This window comes from Furipterus horrens, unplaced genomic scaffold (assembly GCF_987537825.1).
Source record: "Furipterus horrens unplaced genomic scaffold, mFurHor1.1.pri manual_scaffold_1, whole genome shotgun sequence".
NCBI classification, from domain to species: Eukaryota; Metazoa; Chordata; class Mammalia; order Chiroptera; family Furipteridae; genus Furipterus; species Furipterus horrens.
The window spans coordinates 179411959-179432442 of record NW_028327171.1 but is presented as its reverse complement, the minus strand read 5'-3'; the positions used below and the strand labels follow the sequence as shown (position 1 = coordinate 179432442).

Here is a 20484-nt window from a genome sequence, read left to right as displayed (position 1 = left end):
AATATCTTGAAAATGGAGTAGTGGAAGATAAAAGTTGTATTTTTAGTACTAGGGTTAGGCAATACAACTAAAAATAAGCATTATTATAAAGGAAAGTAGATTAATGCAATGTATACACAGGAATAAAGAAAATTTGTGGAAAGAAGAAGTAGGTTTGCAAGGCACTGGTATGCATTTATAAGGTTTATATATTTGTGTTCTGATAAGTTGGTATTGATCATCACCTTTATTTATAATTTTTTATGTAAAATAATACATGCTTTTAAACTGAAGTAAGCCAAGAAGACTGTTTAAAATTTATGGCTTTGAACGTGTAGATCTGTGAAAAATAAAACCCTGAGTGGCAAGGAAGTTATCTGAGGTTTTAAGACCTTCTTTATATCTCAAAGTTCTTTCTCTGATGAAATAAATCATTTTTATTTTATGTTGATGATTCTCTGGGCAAACAACACAAAATCTATTTAGAAATAAGCTATTTTTATTCCCTTTGTACAGTAACAAATTATTTTGTTTCCAATAGTAGAACAAATCTTCCAGTTGCTTAATTTTGAGTAGTGAAAATGAAATAGCAATAGTACTTACGGGAGCCGTGAGGCTAGCAGTTCTAAAGAGAAAATGCCAGTAAACTGCTACTAGTGCCATTGTGATTACAAATTCACTTAAGTTGACATGGAGTGTTCTCAGTTTTGAGGAAGTTCTTTTCCTGCTCCTCAAACCTTAACACACTTGGAAAAATTCATTGGCAGATTTAGTCATTCAGCTTGACTTCCTTTATTAAATATTTGATCCCTCTGCAAAATTAAGTAAGAACTATATTTCACAAGGCACCATGTGACTCAGTTGTCAGTACATAATTTAGTAGGATCTGAAAGAGATTTGCAATGATTTGCTTAACAGCTTGGGTCAGTTACTTTCAGATGTATTTTAGTAAAGATAAATTTGGAATAAGCTAAATACAAGAAGAAAGGACCCCTTGCTGAATGAACATATTAGAGGCAGTACGCAAAGAACCAGTGAGTTAACCGAAGAATACAATTAAACATATATGTCCATACAAGTATATGTACATCTCCTGATAGCAATTATGCTATTATATCAACCATTATGAGACTCAAATTAAGTTTACCTTCATATGTATCTGCAGTGGCATTATCTACATGTCTAGTCATAATCCTTCCATTACTGATCTACAGAACTCTTCCTTAAAGGGACGATTTCCTCCATAACTACCACAGACCACAGTGTCTGCTGGCATGGCAGGGAAATTTGGTCTCTGTAGAGCAAATGAAATGACTCAGGTGAATTGGATTACAGCATACCATGGATATTGCCAGATCTCACAGAGAGTGCAAGGGGTTCACCCAGTGTTTGAAAGACTGCCATCCAAATTTGCTGTTGCATCCTTAATAAATCCAGGGGCCATAGACCTGCACCTTGACTAGGAGAGCTACATGTTTACACAGTGCAAAATACACCCTTGTTCCCAGTGCCCCACTTTCCAGATTTCTAGGGAATAATGTGAAGAAAGAAAGCTATAAAAGTGAGATTATTCACATTGATAAATATTTTATGAGTTAAATAAAGTCCTCTTAAATTATTGGCACCAGTGAACATTCAGATTTCACTAAGAAACTTTCTGGAATTCTGATCTTATGCCTACTAGATAAGCAACAAAAATAACTGCTTGGGTTGGGTGAAACAGTTTTTAAATATGTCAGGGCTGGGAAAATCCAGATGTGTTTTGATGCACTTTCCCCTTTGATTTTTGAACTCATGTACGTATTAAAGGTAATTTAATACTTACTCATGTGTAAATCATCAAAGCATTGTTTTATAAACCCCTATCTTATTTCCAACTAGAATATTATTGCTTCACATTTATATTTGTATATTTCTGTATTATATATATTCAATACAGAAAAATTTGAAATACTGTTTTAAATTTGGCTTAACCTTTATGACTTTCAAAGTCAGTACAGTAAACTAAAGTTTGTCCAATATCCAAACAACAACAGAACTTGAACTCTGACTAGTGTAAGGATTTTATTTTGTAAGAAAATAAACAGGCTGATATAAGAAATTTCTCCCCAATTTATATTGTCAGTACAGATTCAAACATTATGTAAAGCCTTCTAATAGAACAAATGACAGTTAATAGTTATAGGGCTCTTGATTTTAAGTTTAAAATCCTAAAATACTTTATCAGTTCATTTTTCATTAATTTATTCATTCATTTATACAGAAAATGTAAATTAACTTGCAGTCACAAAGAATACAAAGATCAAGCAGATAGGTTTCTGGCTTTGAGAAACTATACCACCAATGAAAATAGATATATATGTAACTAAGATCAATAACACCACATTCCAAAAAATGATTAGGCAAAGGAAATCATTCAAAGGAAGATTAAACTATAGTTTAATTTTAAAATATTTTTATCATTATTTTTTTTTGAAATTTAGTTAGATAAAATATTAGATTAGATTTTTCAGTACGCCAGGTATCTTGGATAAATGAAAACTGATGTTTATCTAATGAAAAACAACAAATACGTCTGACAAAACTCAGATATAATGTAAGCAAAAGAGACTTTTAAAAATTGGACTAGCTTAATACGTGTATCTTTTTAATGGTGGTTTATAGAATTTCAATTTATCACGGAAATGATTTTGACCATTAAAATATTAATTATTATATTAATCAATATTTCAGGTCATGACCCCAGGATATAAGAAGCTCTTCAAGACAATGTTGAATATGATCCAAGAGAAAATATGATTTGAGTCTGGAGACAATAGTGCATGTAAGAATTGGAAAATTAGATTTTTCTCATGGTTAAATGTAATAAAAACTAAAATATCAACTCATTAATTAGTGAATTGTAAAACACTGATTCATTTTTTTCTGTTACAACATGCATGATATTTAATACCTAAAATTAATACAGTGTTTCTATTTTTTTGGTTATATTTTTCTTAAAATCAACTAATAGTAAAAATCCAATATAGCAGATAGAAGAGAAAACAGTTTTGGGGAGATTGCTACAATTAAAAAGAACAGCTGCTTCCAGGTGAGTCATTGGTGAAGGCGAGCAATGGCATAGATTCTGTTTGCTACTTAATGGTGTGCTCTCATTGCATGCGATGATAAAAACAAGAAACAAACATGTGGAAAAGGTTTTTATAATTCTTATTCTAATATTTACCCTATAGTAAAAAGCATGAAAAGTGGCCTAACAAAATAAATCTAAGTTCATAGTTCGCTGTCTAATATCTATTGACTGAAAACTTTTTATCTCCTTTGAAAAATATTTTTACACAATTGGTTAAATAAATAATTATGTCTTATGGCTATACAAGAATAATTCATATCTCATAAAAATTCTCAGAGTAAGTTTTTGGTGACCCTTATAGGGAGTAAGCATTATATACTTTACTGCAGCCATGTTGTTTCTTAAAATTAAGAAGTTAAGGGATGATATTTCAGAGGTCGTTTTTTATTTGCTCAGAATTGTATCTACTATTAGAAATATTTAACAGAAATACTTGTATTTGGTATTGTCCATCATCTGCAACCAAAATTTAACAATGTAGGTTACTTAGGAGATTTTTTATTGCCTTGTTAAAAACAAAAACAATTGAATCCTTCAGAGAAGAATAATTTCTATTAAGTTATAAGACCATTTTAATGAAATATGAATACTGATTCTCAAGAAATTGGCCAAAGAACAATTTGCCCCCTTAAATTATTGAAGGCTTAGAAAGATAAAAATGAAATTAATATTTATAGGAAATGAAGGTAGTTTTTATAGTAAATATACTATCAAAATTGGTACTTTTATGTTCTCATAAAACTCTTTGTTTTGATACTTTAATTATTTTATCCTGATTTTGGTAAATAAAAGAACACAAGGTGTTTTCTAATTACTAAAAATGTACATGTAAAAAGCTTTCCTGATTGTAATACTAATTAAATTAAATTAAAATGTATTTAATTGTTTTTTAATATTTTAGGCCATAATGCCTTTAACTTTGTAATACATAAGACCATTAATCAAAGACTTAAAGCAAAATTATTGTTATTTTAAGGAAATTTTCTATTGAGAACTATGTATATTTATTGTGGTGAATTATATTTTTTCATTTTCTATTGCAGTTTGATTTATATTATATAACATATTTTATTTTGGCATTAATAATGATGGAGAAAAGGTGTATGCTGTATTTTCTGTTTCTCCTGTCTTTTTATATGGTAAGCATAATTTTTTTTATATATCTCTCTATCTATGATTATTTCTATTTTAACTTCCAATACATCTATAGTTGATAAAGGTGAATCACAACTAAATGAAGTACAGTTATTTGATGCATAAATCAAGTATATTTTTATATGCAGTCAACACAGCAATGATGTATTTTCTTTCAGTGTATACTTTAAGGTGTTTTGCCTCATAGCAGATACTATAGGATGATGCCATAGTTGGCTGGGGAATGTCAAAGTGAGAAAAGTAAATGAATACAAATATGCAAAACACCAGAGGAAAGTCTTGGGTTGGCCAAAAAGTCTGTTTAGGTTTTTTCTGTAAAATAAATAACACATTTTTCATTTTCAACAATAACTTCATTGATTTGGGTATTTGAGTATGTCACTTTCTCCTGCGTGGTATAATGTTGATCTCAATTAACGTCTTCATTTGATCACTATCATCTTCAACTGCTCTACCCAACCATCGAGAATTGTCAAGCCAGAAATCTCTAGCACAAAGCTTCACAAATCACTTTTGACATGTTTGATCAGTCACAACACCTTCTCCATACACGGCACAATATTTTGTGTGTATTTCGGTTGCGTTTTTACCTTTCTTGAAGTAATAAAGCATAATATGCTGAAAACGTTGCATATTTTCCTCTATCTTCAATATTAAAATGGCTATACAAAAATTCACCAATTTTGATGGTTTTTTAAATGCACGCTGATATGACAGCTGTCACAATACAATTCAAAAAATTGTTTCAAAATGAAGTTAAAGAAAACTAAGCATTACTAGAACCATGTTACAAAACAAACAAACAAACTTTTTGGCCAACCTAATAATTACCAGTTTGAAAAAAATAGAATGGCTCTATAATGCTGTTGTACATAGTAGATAAAATATTTTCAGCCAGATCTGTTGATTGTAAGGTAGAAATTACTAAAAAAGCAGATCCTAACCTATTGGTTTTTCTCCCATTCTGCCAACTGATTGACTTACATTAATTAAAAAGCAATTCAGAATCAAGCACTATATTTTAAATTAATGTCCTCATCCATTCATCCAAATAAGTATTATGTCCATTTTCTGGCAGGCACTGATGCTAAGTTTGGGGCAGGTGTATATACATGAGCATGTGTACTCATGTGCACCTGCAAGTCTTTGAGGTGAATGTGGGACTGGAGGCGGAGAGTGGACCAGGGATGACTAAAAAGCAATTGCTATGCAGGAGGCCGCATGGACCTTACACATTTAATTTTATGTTTACTTGCAGAAATATTTTGTTTATATTTCTCTGTCTCAGATTAAAAATGTGACAATATTATCTAGAATTTTTCTTGCGACGTGCTGTCCTTACTTCTAATAGAATCTTTGAGAAAGAAAGAAAGGCCATTGTAAAGTTTTATTTCCCCACTGCATTCATGGCCTAGAATGCCTCACATTAAAACCAGAACTGTACTTGTATCTCATTATATGTATGAGAAGCTGAGAGACATAATCTCATCTAAACCTGTGCCAGCAAATAATTTTCCTGTGGTGTTTCCAAGCAAACCCCACGAAGATTCAAACAAAGAAACTCAAGAAAAATATAGAAAACCTAAACTGGAAAAAAGCAAGGCTACATTCCTGTGAGCATTTGTATTTGAAAACATTCTCAAGTCCAGGAGCAGTCCAAATTCTGCACTTCTTAGATGTTATCACAGGCAAATAAACTAGAATTCAAGAAACAGTACTCGTTTTTCTTCAGCTCACAACCTTCACTGAGCATGCCAATGAGCTGCTCAGGCCAACATTGATTTTCTGGCAGGTAATTCTGTAAGATTACCATTCCGATGACTGTGATTTAGGGAACTTTGACCATTTCTCAGGCAATGTGCAAATCTGAGTTTTTATTTTAAAAATAAAAATGATACTGATTTTATGCAAATCTATAGACTTACTGAAAGTAGGAAAAATGGTATTAATTTTCTTGATGTTGTGAATTTCCATTTATACTTGTGCAGCAAAATTGCTGCATAAATATTAGGAAATTAAAACCAATCAAAGAATGAAAGAGTTAATGTTAAATGGTGGTCTGTTGATGGTAAAACGTGGTAGTGCCACACACAGGGGATATTACTATTTAGAATTTACTAACTTCAACTTAAAATGGAAGTGAAGCTTGATATAGTGATACTACATAAATACAATATATATCTCATCTAAAACCTTTATTGATGTCTGTACAATAAAAATTCTATTTACCAATGTCACAAATGAACTTGTCATTATTTTGACTATCAAAATATAATTATAAAAATGGCAATAATTTTGAGCATTATCATATGCCAGATACTTCCCTCTGTTACCTTGAAACTATTTTATCCTATTTTACAGTAAGAAAGCAAATGCTTAGGAGGTTGAACATCTTGCTACATCCCCAGAACAGATGAAAAAGTAGCAGCCGATTTTGCATGCAGCTCTGTCTGCATTCTATAACTCGTCCTGGGTCAGCCTCTGCAGGCTTTAGAGAGCCAAGCTTTGACAGGACTGTTATTCTCTGCTTGGCTATTGGCACCGTTCTTTTTGTCGTTTGAAGTAGGACATGATATGGAATTTGTTTATTGTAGAAACTGGCAAATACTACCAATCAGGGATTTCCCCCCAGAGCCAGTTGACTAAGCTCTGCACTTACTGTTTAACACTGTGACAGACTGTCTGCAATAGACATTTTCACAATTCTGAAATGCTATGTTTTTAAATCTTTTAGGTCCTTGTCATAGCAGAATCAGGACAGAGCCATGATCAACAAAATGAGTTGAGTGTTACTAGAAATAAAATTATGACGGCTCAATTTGAATGTTACCAGAAAATTATGCAAGACACCATTCAACAAACAGAAGGTAAACATGACTATCTGAGTTTAAATGCATTGATACATTTCTAAAAGAAAACCGCCCTATTACCTCATATGGGTTTTTTAGGTCCCTTGTTAAAAGTGAGTTAGTTGCTAATTTTTCTGGTATATGGGCAGTTTTAATTATTTCCTTATGAAGGTTACTTTATGACACACTTTCTTCTTTTACAAAATTCTAATAAAAATATGTGCATCAGGGGTATTTTTAGTAACATTTTTATGGTATTAAGGTATTTAAAATATGAAATAAGTATTTTTTTTTATTTTGGTTTTTCAATTACAGTTGTCCCCTTAAGACATTTTCCCTGATAAACACATTTTCCCTCCTCAAAGAAAAATGAACTAAGGAAGTAAAAAAACTGTTCACATTAGAAATCAATTGGTATGTGAAAAACATTCAGCTTTCTGATAATAAAAAAAAATGCAAAAAAATAAAATTAAAAATAAAATAAAATATGAAATAAGTATGTGTCTTGAATTAAATGAATGACAGTTGATCTTCATTTTATGTAATTGTATTTTTGACAAGCTGCTTGATAATAGTTTGTATAATAAAATGACAAACAATTTTTCTACATAACCTATACTTTGAAAAGTACATTTGATAGAAAAGTTAATGAAGTCTAAGTGCTTCTGTTTCCATTAAGTTATTCTTTTATGGGTGTGTGTTGGCTGTTGTTATTTTTTAATTTGACAGTCTAAGGGAAAAGAGGTCAGTGCTTCTGATTAAGTAGTCAGGTATTGCATGTTTTAAAAATTGTGCAACATACCAGTTGAAAATCGCTGCTCATGAAAGTACAGTTCCTTTTATAGGCCTCTTCTGGTCCATTAAGTTATTCTTTACATATTTTTGTGACATTTATTGATGGCCTACTAAATGCCAGACATTTGCCTAAATTCTGAAGATACAAAGCTGAGTAACACAAGTAGCAGGACAAGACTAAGCAAAAAAACGAAAATCAAAAATAGGCCCTATATTTTATCTGGAAACCCTAAAGACAAAGTTGTCGTCAAATATAAATTGCAAAACTCACATTAAAACAAATCAAAATATAAAGACTTTAGGTATCTCTAGATTTTAAAACTATCAATGAAAACAAAGTTCTAAAAAATTTTTGAAAAATATTTGATAGCACAATATACAATGTTGGTATAAATAAAATGTTAAAAGTGGATTATTTTTATTATTTGTAACTGTCAAAATGAACTCCCTTGTGATAAAGATTAAAAAGTGGTTTTTCCACATTGGTCGACTTTTAAAATCTTAATATAACTGAACAATATAATTTGTTCATCTTTGAAGAAGTAGTTGGATATATCTCCTTGAACATTTTTATTATAAGATATCCATCTAGTTAAAAGTCTTTAAAATAAGCCAGGTGGATGCATCTAGCAAAAAGGAAAACAGACTCATGGATATGGACAACAGTGTGGTGACTGTGGTGGCTGTGGGGCTATAAGGGGGATAAATGGTGGTGAAAGAAATACAATTAAAGTAAATAAATAAAAAATAAGCCATATAATGACAAATTATCTAATATTGGGTGAATAGGTGTTGAATTATCAAGTATTAAAATATTTGTAAACAAATTTCATTTTAATTGATCCAGTTTCTCATTTTATTCCATTAAAATTTGTGTCATTAGGTTAAAAATGTTGAATTACCCTTCAAAATCACCTAGATATACATAAAAGTAGGCTTCAAATCTAATTTTTAACAATAGGAGTATCTTTATGAGGGTTTCACAATAAAATAAATTTCTGATAAAATAAGTTTAGGATTACTGCATAATAGATCTTCCTATTAGAACTTTATAATACACTTTATAATTTTAAATGCTCCAGAAAGACTTGCAATAAAGAGCTGCCTTTATTTTAATGTTGTATTTCCCAAATCTATTTGACCACAGAAACTTTTTAAATGGAATACCTACCTATTCACACCTCACTCAAATGTCATTCAACACAGTTTGAAAACTTCTGGACCTTGCCCTCTGTGATGCTACTAGTGTTGTCGCTAATCAGATGATCTCTAAAGTGGTATCAGGAAATTTTTCTCTGATACAAAACAAAATGCATTTTATTTAGTAATGTATAGATGTAAACTATTTAAATAAATATTTGAAAGTCACAAAAAATAAAACTGAGATTATCTGAGTTGGGTTTTTTTTTTAACCAGAATTATGTAGACATTCAGGCCAATAGATTTCTTTTATGTCCATAAGGTCTTGATTAATTCTGAGGTTACTGTGCAAATCTATTAAAAATAATAAACATCTCATGCTATATTTAGGTTTCTGTTGATGTGTGTTTACCTGACAGGGTAGAAAATTACTTTCTTTGATTAAAGACTGTTAAAGTAGGAAAATTGCTCATTGAATATCTTTACGGTTTTTAAAAAATACTTCTTTTTATTAAGTATATTTTATTGATTATGTTGTTAAAATAGTTTCAATTTTTCCCCCTTTGCTCCCTCCTGCCCAGTACCCCTCTTCCCTCCAGCAATCCCACCCCCCTTAGTTCATACCCATGGGTCGTGGATATAGGTTCTTTGGCTTCACCCTTTACTATATTATTCTTAACTTCCCTCTGTCTATTTTGTACCAATCAATTATGCTTTATAATCTCTGCACTATATCTCCATTTCTCCCCCTACACCCTCCCAGCTGATAAGACTCCAAATGATACCCATACCTATGATTCTGTTCCTATTCTGGTTTGCTTAGTTGGATTTGTTTTTATTTTTTAGTTTCAATTGTTGATAGTTGTGAGTTTGTTGTCATTTTAGTGTTCATAGTTTTGATCTTCTTTTTCTAAAGTAAGTCCCTTTGGCATTGCATATAATAATGGCTTGGTGATGATGAACTCCTTTAGCTTCACCTTGTCTGGGAAGCACTCCATCTGCCCTTCCATTCCAAATGATAGCTTTGCTGGATAAGTAATCCTGGTTGCAGGTTGCCTTTCATCACATTGAATACTGCTTGCCAGTCCCTTCCTGCCTGTAAAGTAACCTCTGAGAACTCAGCTGATAGTCCTATAGACATCCCCCTGTAGGCAACTCTCCGCCTCTCTCTTGCTGCCCCAGGACTCTGTCTTTATCTTTCACCTTTGGCATCTCAATCATGATGTCATGGTGTGGTCCCCTCTCGGTCCAGCTCTTCTGTGGCCCTCCGTGCTTCCCAGACCTGTATGTCTATCTCCTTCACAAAATTTGGGAAATTTTTCTCATTTTTTTTTAATTCTTGCTTTCTCATTCTGCGCAGGTTGACTGTTTTTTTCTTACTTATGTTCCAAATCATTGATTTGAACCCGGGTTTCCTTCCCTTCACCATTGGTTTTGTATGGACTTTCCTTTGTTTCACTTAGCATAGCCTTCACTTCTTCTCTTACGTGTTTGCCATACTCCAGAATATCTGTCAAGCCTGTGAGCATCTTTATCACCAGTGTTTTGAATTCTGAGTCTGTTAGGTTGTCTATCTCTTCATCTGTGAGGTTGGCTATCTCCTCATCGCTTAGTTCTCTCCCACTGGAACCTTGATCCATTCTCCCTTTTAGGCCATACCTCTCTGTCTCCTCATCTTGACAGGCTCCTGTGTTTGTTTGTCTCTGTGTCCCAGGTAAAGCTGTCACTACTGTTACACTGTAAGGGGCGGAGCCTTAGGGATTCGTCAGTACAGGGCGACTTGTTTCACCCTGTTGTGGCACTATATGTGGGGAAGGGGTCTGAGAAGGAAGAATGCCACCTGCCCAGCACTCACCCCTTTTCCAGGCACCCTTTCCACCTCTGCACCAGACTGGTGCCCCTCTAGCTGCTGTTCTGGCTGTCGTTTCCAGAGTGGATGGGTCTGTGGACATTCTAGGACCATGGGGACCCTTTAAACAAGCGGACTCTGCTGAGAAACTAGCAGTTTCTGCCTCCACCCCAACCCCCACTGGTCTGCACAGTTAGAAGCAATGAGGCTTCATTTTCCCTGGTGCTGGGATGGTGAGCTACTAGGTCCGATGAGGAGCTGGGAACACTCCCTAGGTGACCCTCCTGAGTTTAAAATGTGTGACTGCACTTTCTGCCAGTCTGTCACTGCCCAGACTGCTGCTGCCACCACACCACATCCTCTCGGCCCTGGCTCCACCCCTCCTACCTGTCTGAATGAGTATTTCTTCTTTATATCTTTGTTTACTGGACTTCCATGCACTTTGATTTTCTGAAACTTCTGGTTGTCTCTAGTTTTTAGGTAGTTGCATTTTTTCTTAGTTGTGGAGGGAGATACAGCGTGTCTGTCTACGCCTCCATCTTGGCTGGAAGTCAAAAAAATACCTTTTTTTGGTAAAAGGTTTTTTAACTTCATGTAGGTAAGAGAAAAGCATGAGCATATTAAACGCTCTGTGCCATTTGAAAGGGAACATCAGAACTATAATTTGGTGGAGGAGCCTACAGAAGTATGTATCAGGATTCAAAAGAGTGAAATAGAAATATTCATTTGTTTGCCTAAGGGAATGCTAACACCTTGACCTAAGAACACAGTTTCTAAAATAAAATGTGTCCAATTTCCCATAGTTAAAAAAATTTTAAGTGTAGGGTCACTGATTAATCACTACCTTATGGTTAAGAACAACCAGAAAAGACCATTTGATTCAATGAATAAATAGCCAAACTCTTTACATATTGCTTTCAGATGTTTCTAATTTTAAATTAGGAATTAATTCTTCTAATAACCACTTGGTGAAAAACTCAAGTAATATTGTGCACTCATGCACTACATAATAGCATTCCAGTCAGCCATAATGTGCATGCATGAAGATGGTGTACTGCATCACCTACTTGTGTGGTAGGCTAGGCTACCCTCTAGGTTTGTGTAAGTGCACTCTGTGATATGGGCACAATGACAAAATTGTCTAATGATGCATCACTCAGAATATATGCCCATAATTCAGTAGTGCATGACTATATATTTGCTATGATGTCTTCATTTTTAGTAGACAGTCTTTATTCTGTGTCCCTGTGAACCCGCTATTAAGACTTTATGTCTTCACGTATACCTAGCGGGAGTCAGTAATTCCTAATTTTTTTCCTCCCCTTAAGGCATTCACTGCAACAGAACCTGGGATGGATGGCTGTGCTGGAACGATGTTGCAGCAGGAACAGAATCAATGCAGCATTGCCCTGATTACTTTCAAGACTTCGATCCTTCAGGTAATAGCAGAAATGAACATACAATCTTACTGACATCTATTTAATAAACCTCAGGTTAAGTAAATTACTTTCTTTTTATTTAAAGAAAAAGTTACAAAGATCTGTGACCAAGATGGAAACTGGTTTAGACATCCAGAAAGCAACAGAACATGGACAAATTATACCCAGTGCAATATTAACACACATGAGAAAGTGAAGGTATGTAATAACTACAAAGTGATACTTAACCTACACTGTGTATTAAAAAAAAATAGTTACCAATACAGTATTGGAGAAAATATAGCTAACATTCCATTCCATTGTAAAACCTTTCCATAATATTCTTGGAGAAGAACAACAAGAAAAATATCTCTGTAGAAATAATGACTATTTATTCTCTTATTACATGTAGGAAGCAATTCTGCCAGGTAACAGTGTATTTACAAGTCAATGTTCAGTACTGGTATATCAAAGTTTCCAAAGAAAACACTTCAAAATTGTGATAAAAGAGAAAATTTGTATTTGTGGTGAAATGTCTGGAATTACATTTACAAATTGTGCTCCAGTACGGAAGTCCAGCAGGGTTAAAACAGTTCTGTCTGTCCCTCAAGAGAAGAAGGCTTTCATTCTGACTGGCTGTTAGGTCACTGCCACACCAATTCCTGCTTTTAACAGCATATATTAAGTCAAGGTTAGTCACAGTTTGTCACAACAATAAAAGCTTGATATAACATGTCTGTGTATTTTTACACATGTATATGAGATCTGTCCAGAAGGTATCCAGCCATGTAATATGAAAAATAGAGACATTTACTGAAGATAGAATATACAGGAAACATTTTACATAGGAAAATGACACCTCAGTCCCTTTCAAAGGAGGCACCTTGGGACCTCACACAATTCTCCCAGTTGCTGTCAGCTACCCCTTTGTATTTTCCTGAAACTCATTGATGGTCTGAAATCTCTTCTTTTTCAAAAGTGATTTTAGTTTTGGGAAAAGCCAGAAGTTGCAGCATGCCAAATATGAACTGTAGGGGGACTGAGTCACCTGGGTGATTTGATGTTTTGCCAAAATACTCTAAGTGAGATGTGATGCATGACCAGGAGCATTGTCATGATGAAACTACCAATCAGCAGTTGCCCTTAGCTGCAGCCTTCTGAACCATCTGAATAGTTTCCATAGAGAAATGTTCAAGCTTAACATAAAATTTGATGCAGATTCATTGCCCACTCACTCGGTCATTTTGAATGTAACGGCCAATCAGTACACAAGGTCACTCAACAGCATCTACTGCCCCTACTGACTTGTACAGTGAAGTCATCATTGTTCATGCATGTGCATTCCAGTCTACTGTCCTCGGATGCCAGGTTGCATTGATGTTACACAAACAATTCTCATTATATTAACAATGGTTGGAGTTTTTCAGGACAGACCTCATATATATATACAATATACACAGAGAGGCAATTTGTCACAGTGATTAAAACTCCTGTTTCTGCACTTTAACAGCTATGTGACCTACAGGAAGTCCTAACCTCTCTCTTCCTCAGTCCCCTAATGTATAAAATTTTCATAAGGATTGACTTAATACAAGGGAATCACTTAGAAAAGCAATGAAGACATAGTAAAGCACTCGATAACTGTCAGCTATCTTTATAACTCATGTATTCTTTGCTTATTCAGAAAACAGTTTGATGAAATTATTAAAATACACAATAAAATGGTAAATGACAAATAAATGAATTACAGAAAAAATATTCAAAGAAAAAAATGTCAAAACCAGGAGAAAGTACAGATCACAGGCTTCTGTAAGTTACTGTTTGGATATTTTTCTCAGGGCCTCAGATTTGTCAGAGGAAAAACCAAAACTCAGTTGAGAAAGAAAGTCTTATATGGCATTTAAGTAAAAAACAAAAAGAAAATCATTTGATTTAAGATGCATAAAATATTACAGCGAAAATTGTCCATGTCCTTCAAAATACACAATGTTGGTTTCATATATTACACAACTTAGATCAATAAAATTTTTCCTTCACATATTTAAGGTGAGTCTTAATTTCTTAAATAAAAAAGGCATACAATTTATTAATTTTTATGTCACTGGGTAAATTTGCATATACATTCTTTATTCCAGTTATATTCGTGTATTTATTGGTTTGAAAGCTAAATTATAAGGCTATGAGATCACATTTTTAAATATATAAATTATTGTATTGAATTTGATCTTCTACAGAGGTAGAATTATAGTATTGATATGGGCCTTCATTTTGTATTCACCCAAATTATAGACCGCACTGAATTTGTTTTACCTGACTATAATTGGACATGGATTATCTATTGCATCACTGCTTATATCACTTGCCATATTCTTTTATTTCAAGTAAGTATGCATAAACTATTTTTTAATGTACCAATTACCTTTGGTGAATGCATTGTCATGTTCATGTTTATATGATTTGTTGATAAAATATATGAAATGTAGAATATTTATAATGTTTAAAGTAAATTGAATGTTTAAAATGTGTTGACTTTATCTTGACTTTGTATGATATATAGAAAGGAAATTGATGAAATGTCTTAAGCTTAAATTTACAAACTTAGTACACATGTAAGAATGAAGTCACGTAGTAAGAAAGAAGCCGAAATTAATATGTAAATCTAGTGTATTTGCTTTGCAAACTGTCATATATAATAGGTTTTCTTAACTGAATTTTCAACTTTTTGATCCACTTTTGTATTGGTACATTACAGGAACTGATATTTTGTGTGAATGATAGCAATAGCACTTAACATATATTATTAAAAATAATAATCCTAATGATTAAGTTATTTTTTTCTGGTTTGGGTGATCATCATTAAAATAGTTAAATTATACCTTGCATTTTATTTGAATTATCAGTTCTTTTTGTTGAGGAGGCAGAGTCAGCTCCATTTCCTTGATTCAACAAGTGATTTTTTTAATTGATAGGAAAGTAAATTCTAAAATACATATATATTATTTTGTTTTAACACGGTTTGCATAATTTTTATCACCATCAACTATTATACAATGCAATGAGAAGAGTGAGTAGCTATATTTTATTGCCTTTTCATCACTATTTCATATCTTCCTCTTCCTCCCCTCCCTTCTCTTCTCCTACTTCTACTTCTTGGAACTTTAGCAGCTTTGGAACCTCATAGAGTAGTAGCACATCAAAATAATCCAAATCCAGAAATGATCAGATAGTTGCATGTAAAGTAACAATGTAACTGGAGCACCAGCTTTTAGTCCATAGTCCATCAAATATTCGGAGTATTTCAAATAATATATGAACCAACCAACTATTACCTCCCTTGGGTTCAAAATCATGAGATTTAGCGATTATATCAGAATTCCCATTTTTGAAAACCTGTACCTTTGTAAGAATTTAAACATCAGTTACTTCAGGGAATCTACATAGAAACTTTCTAATGGCACTTTTGATATATGGTATTATCTAGGCACCACTGGAAACTGACTAAAAAAATGATACATTCTGAGTAATTAAATATAACCTATGTCCCTTGGTAAATTGTGTAAAAATCTGTAAAAATTAGTTGAATGAAAATTTTACCCTAAAATATGAAAAGCATTTCTAAAGATAAATTTACAATACTATATTTTGCAACAAGTTATTAAAGATTCTTGCTCAAAACAAATTGCCAGTTGTGTCACTGCGTTTATAATGAGTATGTCATATCAGTTGCTTCTCTATGGCTTATTAAAATTTCATGTCTTTATTCTTGACTATATTCTTAGCTTATAAAACATGAAATGAACATTAGAGTAGGAATAACTGTAGTACAATTGCTTAATAGAAGAAAAATATCTGTTCTAAAAATGGAAAATAAACCATTTTACAAAGTGATGATTTTTAAATAAAGTATTTGGTTCTGCAGTGGTATATTATTTATGCTAATTGACAGAACAAAACAATGTTGTTGGTGCTGACACACTTATTGGTAAAACATGACACTAAAACTGGGCTAATATTTGTTATTAAACTTAAAGGCACAAAATAAAATTAAAATTTCAAATTCTCATTTAGTATAAGAAAATGACCAAACCATTTTTAAGAGATTAGTTCATTTTTTCTCTATTCCTGAAAATAAAATCTTTATAATTTAAAAAATACAAAGTATCTAAATTTGAAAATATGACTTTCTTGGCTATTGGAATTAAATGATGCAACTAATTGCCTTGTAATCTATGCAGTACTCTTGAAATGATTTAAGTTCATAAAAGTTGAATATCCACCACACATATAACAGAAAAATTTGATTTAAACATAATTAATAGAAAGTAGCTAGAATTTTTTTAACATGAAGACACTTCAGACATTGAATGAGCATAAAGTAGATCAGCCTCTACTTCAAAGGCATAAAATATAAATCATAAAAATTGAGACTGTCTTACAAAATTTTTGGAAAAAGTGTTATATTTTAAAATTTTCTAACTTCGGGGAAAAGAATGAAACCCTTAATAGTAATAAAAGTATAATCTTGAGAAACAATACTTGTATTTAAATTTGCAATATTATTAATAAATCAAAAACAATTCATAAATTAAAAACAATTTAAGCTTGTTACCAATTTTTAAATAAGGATGAGAAATATATACAATGTAATTCTAATATTTTATTGAACAATTTCTTGAATTTTTTTAGTTTTAATTGTTACAAATTATTTTAACTATTTGATGTTAGTATTTTATAATTCATACTTTCCATGTCACTAAAGAGTTTTTTTAATAAAATAAATTTATTTAATTCCCCCCACATTAATTGCTTTGATAATTCATACTGTTGTAATGTTTGCACCAACATCCTACCTCACAATTTTTATCTCTCTATCCCCTTTCACAATCCATAATTATCTAATGATAATTAAATGTATAAACAATTTAATATTTATTAATAGAACAAATATTGAGAGGTTTCTTAATTTCTATACCTCAAAATATTAACTATTTTTTTATCTTTTTTATTTTTTAAGGTATATTTTATTGATTATATTGTCACAATAGTTCCAGTTTTTCCCCCTTTGCTCCGCCCCACCCTGCACCCCCTCCCCCAGCAATCCCAATCCTCCCCAGTCCATGTCCATGGGTCATGCATCCAATCTCTCCACTTTCTCCCTTTCCTATATTATTATTTAGAATTAATTCATTAATTGATTAATTTTTATAACAATAAAAACAATAACCTTCTCCCCCTCTCAGACTTTAGACCCTTTATAATCTTATAGAGGACAATGGGCAATGGTCTCATGCCCTTCTAGCTGCTTCAAGCTGGACATGGTCGTTGTCCTACCTACCCTTGGGTCCATAAATCCCTAATAAGAGTGGGGGTGTGGAGGGGAGGGTGGCCTTCCCACATGGGGAAGGATCCCGCAGACCCCAGGTCAGTTGACTGTCCCCAGGCAACAACGTGCTTGGTTTAACAGGCTGGCATCCTTGTTTTATTCTGGGGGCAACAGATTTGGCAACAGGGTTAAAGGACATCATTCAATCCATAACCACTAGATGACAAAAGGCAGGGATTAATTTTTTAATGTCCCCAATTAGGGAAAAAAGAAGGGCTTCTTTGGAGGAAGGTGTGCTAGGCACATCTCACCTGTCCAAAACCATTTTGACCACTATGCTTAGCTTAGGCTAAGGGGAATATTTTAGGTTTCCCACCTCTCAGACCTCCGGGCCCTTTCTGCCCAAGCCATTAGGATAGAAAAGAGAAACCAGTTTTAAGGTGAAGCCCACAGACCACGCCATTCTTCACCAACCCAGCCAGTTGGTTCAGCAAAACCATTCAGTCTCAGGAGGCAGCAATGCAGACAGGATTAAGTGAGGCCTATACCTACAATCACTCAGGTAATGAGATCATAGGCTTATGCCCTTTGAAAACAGAAAACACATGTTAATTTATGTAACATAACCCACAAACCGTTCTCTAAATCTGTAAGCCTGTCTTAATGGGAAGACATCCATTTGCAAGGCATTTGACATTCTTCTTGCCTATAAATTAAGCATCTTTAATGATGTCACAGATCTAGTTTAACTTACAAATGAGAGGTAACTTTAAATGAAAAGAAACTTTAGTGATGATTAGTTGTATTACTTTATAGTCTACCACTGAGCATTGTGATTTTCCTTGGTTTACAATTTTTTTCCCTAAGATTACCTTCCTTGTCATTAAAGACACTGCATTAGGTCCATTTTTAATTTATCCTGTTCATTTGCATGAACTCAACAAGAGCAGCAAATGATCACTTATGATCTTTAGTTCTGCTTTGCTGGAACTTACACAAGGAACATTTAGGGTGACCTTCAGTCTGCCCTTCAGGGCACAGAAGCTGAGCCATATTCCAGCCATTCAGCCTTGCCTGTAAACACCTATCTTTTCCAAGTCCTTCAGGTTTTCCATTGTGCTTTAAGGTCACTTTTAGCTGTCTTTCAGGAAAGCAACCTTCATTCCTTCCCTGGAAAGATTGCCATGAACCGCACAACCAACCTGGGTACCAGGCCTTATTCCCCGTGGGCTTTTATTGCCTTCTAAGATCACCCTTGGTTCCTCAGGGCTTTTGTAACAACCAGAGCCCAAGCATGTCTCCTTTAGGCATGTCATTTAAGTCAAAGTCTTGGTCAACAAGACCTCTATTAACAACTGGTCTTATTATTTTCATGCAAAGAACCTTATGTCATTACTTACTTCTACAGGGTGCCAAATTCTGGAAGAATCAGGTAGGGAGAAAAATATACAGCGTAAAGGAAAATCCTTGTCCTTCTAATAGTCACTAGACTTGCATTTCCATTCTTTACATTTTCTTTTTATTTTCCTATTGCTTCCCCACACCCTGCCCATCCTTTCTCCCACAGTTAATTCCCACCCAGTTGTCCATGTTCATGGGTCATTTATACGTGTTCTTTGACTATACCCTTCCCCTTCTCTTCTTCCCTCCTCCCCCCTTGTCATTGTTAGTCTACACCTTGTTTACATACCTCTGTTTCTATTTTGCTCATTTGTTTGTGCTGTTCATTAGTGTCCAGTAATAGGTGATAGCATAAGGTATTTTTCTTTTGTTGCCTGGCTTATTTCGCTAAGCATGATTCTCTCCAGTTCCATCCATGTTGTTGCAAATGGTAGGAGTTCCTTCTTTCTTTCTGCTACATAGTATTCCATTGTGTAAATGTACCACAGTTTTTTGATCCACTCATCTACTGACAGACACTTAGGTTGTTTCCAGCACTTGGCTATTGTAAATTGTACTGCTATGAACATAGGGGTGCATAGATTCTTTTGAATTGGTGTTTCAGGATTTTTCAGAAATAGTCCTAGCAATGGAATTGTTGGTTCAAAAGACAGTTCCATTTTTAGTTTTTTGAGGAAATTCCATACTGTTTTCCATAGTGGCTGCAGCAGGCTGCATTCCCACAAGCAGTGCACCAGGGTTCCATTCTCTCCACATCCTCACCAGCAGGATGTTTGTTGATTTGTTGGTTTGTTGTTCGTTGATTTGTTGATAATGGCTATTCTGACAGGTGTGAGGTGGTATCTCATTATGGTTTTTATTTGCATCTCTCTGATGGCTAGTGATGTTGAGCATCTTTTCATATATCTATGAACCTTCTGTATATCCTTTTTGGAGAAGTATTTGTTCAGGTTAGATTTTTTATTAGAGACTCTTCCATTTTTTTTTTAGGTATACCTGTATTGCTATGAACTTTCCTCTCAAGACTGCTTTCACTGTATCCCAGGGGTTCAGGGTTGTCGTGTGTTTGTTATCATTTGTTTCCAGAAACTTTTTGATTTCTTCCTTGATGTCATTGTTAACCCATTCATTATTTAGTAGCATGTTATTCATTCTCCATGAGTTTGAATGTTTCTGAGTTTTTTCCTTGAGGTTGATTTCTAGTTTTAAGCCATTGTGATCTGAGAAGATGCTTGATATAATTTCAATTTTCTTGAATTTTTTGAGGCTTGTTTTGTGTCTTACCATGTGGTCTATCTTTGAAAATGTTCCATGTGCACCTGAAAAGAATGTATATTTTGCTTCCTTGGGGTGAAACGTTCTATATATACCAACTAAGTCCATTTGATCTAGAGTGTTGTTCAATGCCTTAATATCTTTGGTGTTTCTTTGCTTCGAAGATC

The 20484-nt window shown here is 33.5% G+C and overlaps 1 protein-coding gene across 1 annotated transcript in view; it reads left to right on the top strand.

Moving 5' to 3' along the window:
• Positions 1–20484, top strand: part of CALCRL (calcitonin receptor like receptor) — a 104203-nt gene that overhangs the window by 54612 nt on the left and 29107 nt on the right. The window contains exons 3-9 of the mRNA XM_090281507.1: positions 2713–2803; positions 2993–3070; positions 4156–4251; positions 7002–7134; positions 12229–12339; positions 12425–12537; positions 14608–14699. Of these exons, the coding sequence (XP_090137633.1) occupies positions 4198–4251; positions 7002–7134; positions 12229–12339; positions 12425–12537; positions 14608–14699 (503 nt within the window). The 5' untranslated portion in view covers positions 2713–2803; positions 2993–3070; positions 4156–4197. The remainder of the gene's footprint in view (positions 1–2712; positions 2804–2992; positions 3071–4155; positions 4252–7001; positions 7135–12228; positions 12340–12424; positions 12538–14607; positions 14700–20484) is intronic.